Source organism: Merops nubicus, unplaced genomic scaffold, assembly GCF_000691845.1.
Source record: "Merops nubicus isolate BGI_N331 unplaced genomic scaffold, ASM69184v1 scaffold6002, whole genome shotgun sequence".
In the NCBI taxonomy this organism is placed as follows: Eukaryota; Metazoa; Chordata; class Aves; order Coraciiformes; family Meropidae; genus Merops; species Merops nubicus.
This window is the reverse complement of record NW_008595500.1, coordinates 23,174-30,823: the sequence shown is the minus strand read 5'-3', so window position 1 is coordinate 30,823 and position 7,650 is coordinate 23,174. Positions and strand designations below refer to the sequence as shown.

Below are 7,650 nucleotides of genomic sequence, written 5' to 3'. Positions count from 1 at the left end.
TTTCCTCCTCATTCATTTTGGGGTTCTGCATGTTTTTCTGCCTGTCTTGTTCTGCTCTCCCCAGGTGACAGGCTGTCACCACCAGTAGTATCTGTTCTGAGCAGTCGCTGCAGTACCGGCCAAGGCCCATGTGGATTAATTGAGTATTTCCAGTGCAGGGAGGCAGAAACAGAGTGAACAGTGAGCAACGGCTCTGCCCCAAGTGTGAGGAACAGACATCCCTGTCTCTGAGGAGCTCTTGCTTCTTGGTGCGGAGGGTGTCATTTGTTCTTGATGGTGCAATGGGTCTCCTTGGAGTGCAGGCCGGTGAGCAGGGTACATTATGAAACGGATGTGTGTGGCCTAACATACGGGTAACTCTAGTCGGCAAAATAACATTAAAATACTTTCCATTTGGAGATGGAATTTATAGTAGCCAGATGAGCTGCGGAACAAACAACTCTTGTGCTTCTGCTGCTGTGTTTGTGTGAGCCTGAAGGCTAACAAACAGGCAGAGAGCTCTGGCCCGCTCAGCCGGGGAAAATAATAGTTTCCACTAACGATGAAGTTTGAACTGATGGAATTTTCGCAACACCGAAAGAGCGCATCAAAAAAAGAAACCTTAATTTCCTCTCACCCCTCCCCATCTGTCCTTTAACCTGCACAAAGACTGCAAAACACTGTGTTAGTAATTACAAAAACATCTCTTCTGAGGGGGGAAACTCTGAAAGAGGGACTGGGCTTTTAAACATCGTTGTCATGAGTGTCCATATGTCTGTTCTTATGGACAGGCGCAGCAGAAGACTTGGCTGATCAGTGGGAAAAAACCCCCAATCTTTTCCCATTAGTTCAAAAGGTATACCAAAACGAAAATGCAGATTGAGGAGTCTGTGTATCCCTTTCACAGCAGCCTAGCTTACATGTCTGAAATCACGAAATTGTTTTGGCTGGAAAATGTGGGTAGAGATCTGTTTTAGGCAGCTTGGGATTTTCCTGATGTGTTTTCCCATGCCCAGGGGAGGGATTTATTACATCTAATTATACATTTGAGATGATTGCTTTGGGGTAATGACCGACATTATCACTGGCAGCAAATATTTACAATATAAGCTAAAAAACATCACGAATACTCAGTCAGTGTGATTCTGTGTTGCCATCATCTGTTGTAAAATGCTGATGTGTCTTGCAACAATCCCTCACCAGGCTGTTAAATTGATAAGGGGCTCTTGCACAGCCATTTAGAAAGGAAGTGACTCTATTTGGATCATATCCTCAGTTGTTTGCAACAAATATTATTCAAGCTATTTTAAGATGTAGACCTTTTTCTTAATTTAGTATACTACTAAAAATTTAAGCCCCATTGTCATGACTTTTAGCAACAGGAGCATTAGAGGCTTGCTGGCTGCCCCCTCTTCTTACTCTAATTTGGTATAAACTATTCCTGTCCATCTCAACTCGTCTGTTTTTGGATTAGTAACCACCTCTGGCTGTGGCTGTTCCAGCTCTCCTTTAGCTGGAAGGGACAATGTGTATCAAATGTCCCAGCTAATCTCACTGGTATGCTCTCCTCTCTCATTCTCTCAGTGGAGAGGAGAACAAACACTAAACTGAGTCTCTGCTACCGGGATATTTGTATGCCCTATCTCTGGGATGGGGCAGTAGGAGTGAAGCTCACTCCTTAATTTTTACTGACCAAATCATAGAATCATAGAGTGGTTCAGGTTGGCAGGGACCTTAAACATCAACTAATTCCAACCACCTGCCATGGGCAGGGACATCTTCCGCTAGACCAAGTTGTTCAAATCCCCATGCAACCTGGCCTTAAACACTTCCACAGGTGGGGCATCCACAACCTCTTCGGGCAACCTGTGCCAGTGCCTCACCATCCTCAAGAAGTGAAGAACTTCTTCCTCACAAGTAATCTAAAACTACAATCTTTCAGTTTAAAGCCATTACTGCTTATCCTATCGCTATGGGCCCTTGTGAAAAGTCCCTCCCCAGCTTTCCTTTAGGTACTAGAAGACTGCTATAAAGTCTCCTTGGAGCCTTCTCTTTTCCAGGCTGAACAACCCCAATTCTCTCAACCTGTCTTCATAGGAGAGGTGCTCCACCTCTTCTGGTTCATCTTCATGGCCATTCTCTGGACATGCTCCAACAGGTACTTGTCCTTCTTGTGCTGGGGGCCCCAGAGGTGGCCACAGGACTCAGGAGGAGTTTCATGAAAGCAGGATAGAGGAGGAGAATCACCCTTCTTGGCTTGCTGGCCATGCTTCTTTTGATGCAGCCCAGGATATGGTCGGCTTTCTAGGCTGCAAGCATACATTGCTAGGTCATGCTGAGCATCTCATCAACCAATGCCTCCAAGTCCTTCTCCACAGGACTGCTCTCAATCCACTCATCACCCAGCCTGTATTTGTGCCCTGACCCATAATCATGACCTTGCACTTGTCCTTGTTGAACTTCATGAGGTTTCCATGGGTCTACCTCTCAAACCTGTCAGGGTCCCTCTGGATGGTATCCCTTTCCTTCTATTTGCCAACTGCACCACACAGCTTGGTGTTGCCAGCAGACTTGCTGAGGGCGCACTCAATGCCACTGCCCATATCGCTGACAAAGATGTTTAACAGTGCCAGTCCCAAGAGTGGCACACCCCTGCTGGAACATGATACCGTGTTCCTGATGGTCGGAACCATCAGGAACACTTAAGGAACACCATCGTTGATAAAGGATAAGGACAGGCTCCTTTCATCCTCCCTAAATGATGCAGAAGTTGAACGGATCACGCGAAGTCACCGTTCTCAGAACTTCTTTCATTATCCCCAGAAACGGGGCTGTATTCCAGGGATTTTTCTATGGGATATATCAATATGAAGACTTTAATCTAAGTATTCAAAGATATTTCAGATAAAGCAATGATAACCCATGTGTGGGAATAGCACTTACCAGTTTGGACTCCCATTAAGGTTTTCGTTATTATTAGGAAAAATATATGCAATTGTAATCTAGAGTGAGAGATTTTTATGAATTTTGTGTAGTAAATGACCTGCTAAAAGCAAACCTTAAACCTCTGTTTAGAAATGAAACAGTTCAAGAACTTTCCCTTAAATCTTACAGTCAGGCTCAGACTTGTAGAAGTGTGTTACGTGAGACTGAAAATAATTTGATGCCAAGAAATTCAGCACTGAAAATAAGAAACTTATTTCAGTCCCTTGTCTTCTGAGCTATGTAGGCATTTCTTTATGTTGTCATAATACATATTTTTATAAACAAAACAACTTGCTAACTTTCTTTTGTTTCTCTCCTGTGGGTTTTGGTTGTTGCTTTATGTAGAGTACACTAATGGAAAAAATATGTTCAATAAAAATGTGATAGATATTTTATATAAAAAACATCTGGACTGCCAAATTTGTATCTATCTCCCTCACAGCAAAAGAAAATTGTCAGTAACTGAGATCCAGACCACAAAAACAATAACTCCCAATTAGATCAATACATGTTAAATGCCTAAATAAGAATTTTAGTTTAGCGGCCCTAATCGTTATGATTTCTAAATTGGTAATAACTCTTTCCAACAGCTATTCAAGAAAAGCACTTTAAGAAGCAAGCTGGCCCAACGATAAAAGAAGACAATATATCTAACAAGACTGCTGTACAAGAAGGTGGACTTCTACTAGAAGTGAGTTAAAAATGCTGTCTTTTCTGGCTTTAATTTATTCAATTTGATGATATATTTGGGTTGATGCTTTGTGGCAGCTTTGGACAAGCAATCAGTCTTGGTATGAGTCATTCAAGGATCACACTTGTGAGTGCTTCTTATAAGAGCAAAACTGGCAGTCATGATAGTTCCAGTTAGTCTCCGTTTGGACAGTTGTACCTTATGCCCTTGTACCCTTGAAATTAGCAGTGAACGCCAGTGGGCCCATGAGCTGGTGTTCACAGTTCTTTTTCACTTGAAGCCATAGCAGAGGTTTACTTTACTGGGCCCATATTTTGAGGGTGGCAACAGAAGCTTGCCTGTTTGCTGAGCAGAGCTGAGACTATTCTGGGATCTTTTAATTTATCCTACTTTCTTAATTCTGTGCTCTGAGACAAGCCGTGTATGCACAAGTTATTCCTTCTAGGTTTTTTTGTTCTCTGTAAGATGGCTTTATATTGGCAGAGCAGCATCAAGGGGCCATACTGTTACTGAGGGTTGGATCCATTAATCTGAAGGAAGAATTAATTCTGCTGTGAACTACTGAACCAGCTACAGCACAGCAGTCCATCCCAGATACATCTACATTTCAAACACATGATGTAATAATGCCTCTTATACACTGAGGTCCTTGGAAATTCCTATGTTATTAAGACTACTTATGTACAGTTGTTTTGGAAAGGATGATATTAATGCTATAAAAATTGTGTTTTAATGACAGCTCTGAGATACATGTAAATGTAAATTACATAATATCCTCCAGCAAATGAATGCTGTATACTAGTAAAGAAAAAAGACATTTTATCATGGGATTCAATATCATCAGTCATTCAAATCTATGGGATGGAAACTGGCACCTTGCTTTCCTTCCTCTTCATACTTCAGAAGATTTTATTTTTGTATTTCAAAGCAAATAACACAGAGGCATCTGATTAGTTAATGCTACTGCCAAAATGAGGTGTTTGGCTGTCAGGTATTATTTGCAGTCATTTCCATTCTCAATTCATAGGGAGTACAGAGCATACAATAAATGATAAATATGGTGAGTATAGAATTTTTAATGAGGCTCTCTTATATTTACTCTGTTCTGTTGGGTGTATATCACATGCCCACAAGTTATAATCATTAAGGATCTTCAAACAGTAACCTTACTGCTATGAGCATATGGAGAGAACACTGGTATGTAATTTCAGGTAGGTGACAAGAGACTAATATTACTGAAGATGATGATCGGCTTACTACAGGGTATGTAGGAGTCACATTCCCTTTGAATGCATGGGAAATATTTTATCCTGGATCATACCTGATGTGAATCATTAACTGGATGACTAAGTGCATGTTAATATCAATGTATTTGCCAGGCTTCATTTATGGGCATGCCTGACCTAGAATAAGAGGGTGCATTTTCCTTAGGGCTTACTGGGAATGTTCCCTGGGGACTAAGTTTGGCTTGGATGGTCATTCAGTAGCCACAGAATGTGAAAAAATGTGTTGGGGTTTTTTTTGTTGTTCAACCAAATTCACCATGTTGATTATTAGGGAATGTGGGATTTTAATTAAATAGTTGCATTTGTGATTCCTTCCAAGGAGAAGCTAAGAGTCTTGCTGGTGGTTGCCATGCTTTGTATATTGACTTGTGAATCTGGCCACTTTATTTGCTCCCAAAAGATATTTTTCAGCTGTCAAAATCCGCTTTCCTTCTCATGACACCACCTTGCACTGTGCAACCTTTCCTAGATTCTTACGTAATACAAACCAGAGTAATCTGAATCACCATAATATGTGTGAATAATACTGTTCCTGCGTGCAATATTAATGGAAAACTACATATAATTGCCTATTTTTTTTTCCCTAGTGGGTAAGATCAATGTGCTGCCCTATGTATAGCTTGACATATGGAATAACAAGAACCCTAATTACTGGTAAATAATGTATCTGTGGCTCTTGAGTCTTGGAACAATGCAGTACTTGCCCTTTGAACTTGAAAGAAAACAATGGAATTAGGCTGTCTTCAAAGTATGTTTAAAATGTTTTTTATTTCTAAAGGCCTCTGCCACAACATGTGGTTTTTATTTAAAATTTTACTGAGATTTTTTACAGCTATAATCAAATAGCTTTCATCAGCAATAACAGAATAAACAATGATACCAGTTTATCAAAGACTTTTTAGTGGAGCACAGCAGGTATCTAAATAAATAATTTCTTGTAGTGTTTTGAGATCACTTCTTCTGGATAAGATATTCTTTTCTTGCCATCTTTGTTTCCCTTCGGAGGGAAGACAGACAAAGCTCTAAGAACCAAAGTCCAATTTTCTTAATGGTCTTTTTGACTATACCCTGTTCTTGCAATCTTTGCTTTCCTTGGAGACTTCAAACTCCAACAGTTTGACTGCAGTAATGATTTTTAACTTTGAACTTTCAAAATATTTTCCAAGACAGGTGATATTGTAACCTTTGTGCCACATGCCTTCTGGCAGAAAAGGGCCACGTCCAGTTTCTGAAGCCTGTTAGTGGACACTTAAGGAGCACTGGACCAAACTTGTAACCAGAGAAGTGGGAAAATAAACTGTATTGGCAGTCAATAAATCCAGAAAGAATTTATGGGGTGTTGGGGTGGAGAAACACTGTAAAATGGTGACTCAGAAAAATAAAAATGAATCACTGGTGGGTATCTAGGCAATAGCTTTGATTGCAGTAATCATCTCATGGCTGTTAGCCACCTCCTACTCTCCCCCCTAGCTATGCTGCACTCACAGTCTCAGGTCCAGACTCAGTGTATACACTGTTGTGCAGGTAATTCCTCATCCCAAATGCATGTGTAATCTTCATATGTTATACCATCCTTTCAGAAGAATTTAATGTCCATTGTTGAAAGGGAGGCTCTATCTGGACTTGTTTTCTCAAAGGCATGCAGTCAGGCAGTGGGCCCCCCGTTACCACTGACACTGCTTCTTGTGTAATCATCATTCATATATAAAGCAGGACCCTGCTAACTGTCTCACTTGGAATTTATTGACCACCTCTCAGTTGCTCCTGCAGATTTTTTTCTCATTATGGAAGAATCATTGATGCTCAGATTTCTGCTCAACCTTTGCTGCTGAAGGCAATGTCTTGATGGCCCTTCTTACCCTCTTTGTTAACTCTATTGGTCTTCTATTCTGCTGTTGTAGGCTGCAGCATAGGATTTATGGTATCTCTGTCTCCAGATGTAGTGAACATAATCCTTTACAGGTTTGAAAATAGTGTTTTATATACAAAAAGTTGCAAAAGTGAAAAAGAAATCTGGATAATCCGAGCTGCTCCCCAAAAGATGCTAATGGAGCAGGACTGCCTGATTCCGTTACACCCCATCTTGCTGATGAATACTGATAAAGGCCTGTCCTGTCATTTCCGTCCTCACTGGCAGCTCACTGTCTTTCAGGGAAGGTCCTTGTTTTCAAGATGTTCCAAGCCACTCTTTTGCCTAGTTCACAAACAAATTTCCACGTGAGTCCTTTACTCTTAAGGCTTCAGGGCACAAGAATCACATTTCTGTGGTTTTGTCTCATGTTTTACTGGCTGCCCTGAAGGGATCTGGACAAGGGGATTGAGGGCACCCTCAGTAAATTTGCAGATGACACCAAGCTGGGCAGGAGTGCTGATCTGCTTTGAGGGTAGGAAGACTCTACAGAGGGATCTGGGCAGGTTTGCAACTTATTTAATGGTCTTTTAATTGGAAATTCTTAAAAGTTATGTCTGTCTTCAGAAGTGGAGAAAAACTAGTGAAAGCTAGTTTTAGTGGTGAGGCCTCTATAATTCTCCACTTGTATCAATAATCTTAGCTTCATTATGTTAACTACTTAATCATCTAACGTTGGATTTTTCAAAGTGAGCTTCCATGTTTTGTAGGCATACTTCTACCATTTAGCAGATGAATTTTGCCGATTTGAGTTGTAAGTAACGTAATTAGGGACACAATTCAGGTATCTAGCTGCTGAA

The 7,650-nt window shown here is 40.8% G+C and overlaps 1 protein-coding gene across 1 annotated transcript in view; it reads left to right on the top strand.

Moving 5' to 3' along the window:
• Positions 1 to 3,554: 3,554 nt before the first annotated feature.
• Positions 3,555 to 7,650, top strand: part of AHRR (aryl-hydrocarbon receptor repressor) — a gene marked incomplete at its 5' end in the record, with an annotated part of 25,150 nt that continues 21,054 nt past the window's right edge. The window contains one exon of the mRNA XM_008936059.1: positions 3,555 to 3,655. Coding sequence (XP_008934307.1) covers positions 3,555 to 3,655 — 101 coding nt within the window. The remainder of the gene's footprint in view (positions 3,656 to 7,650) is intronic.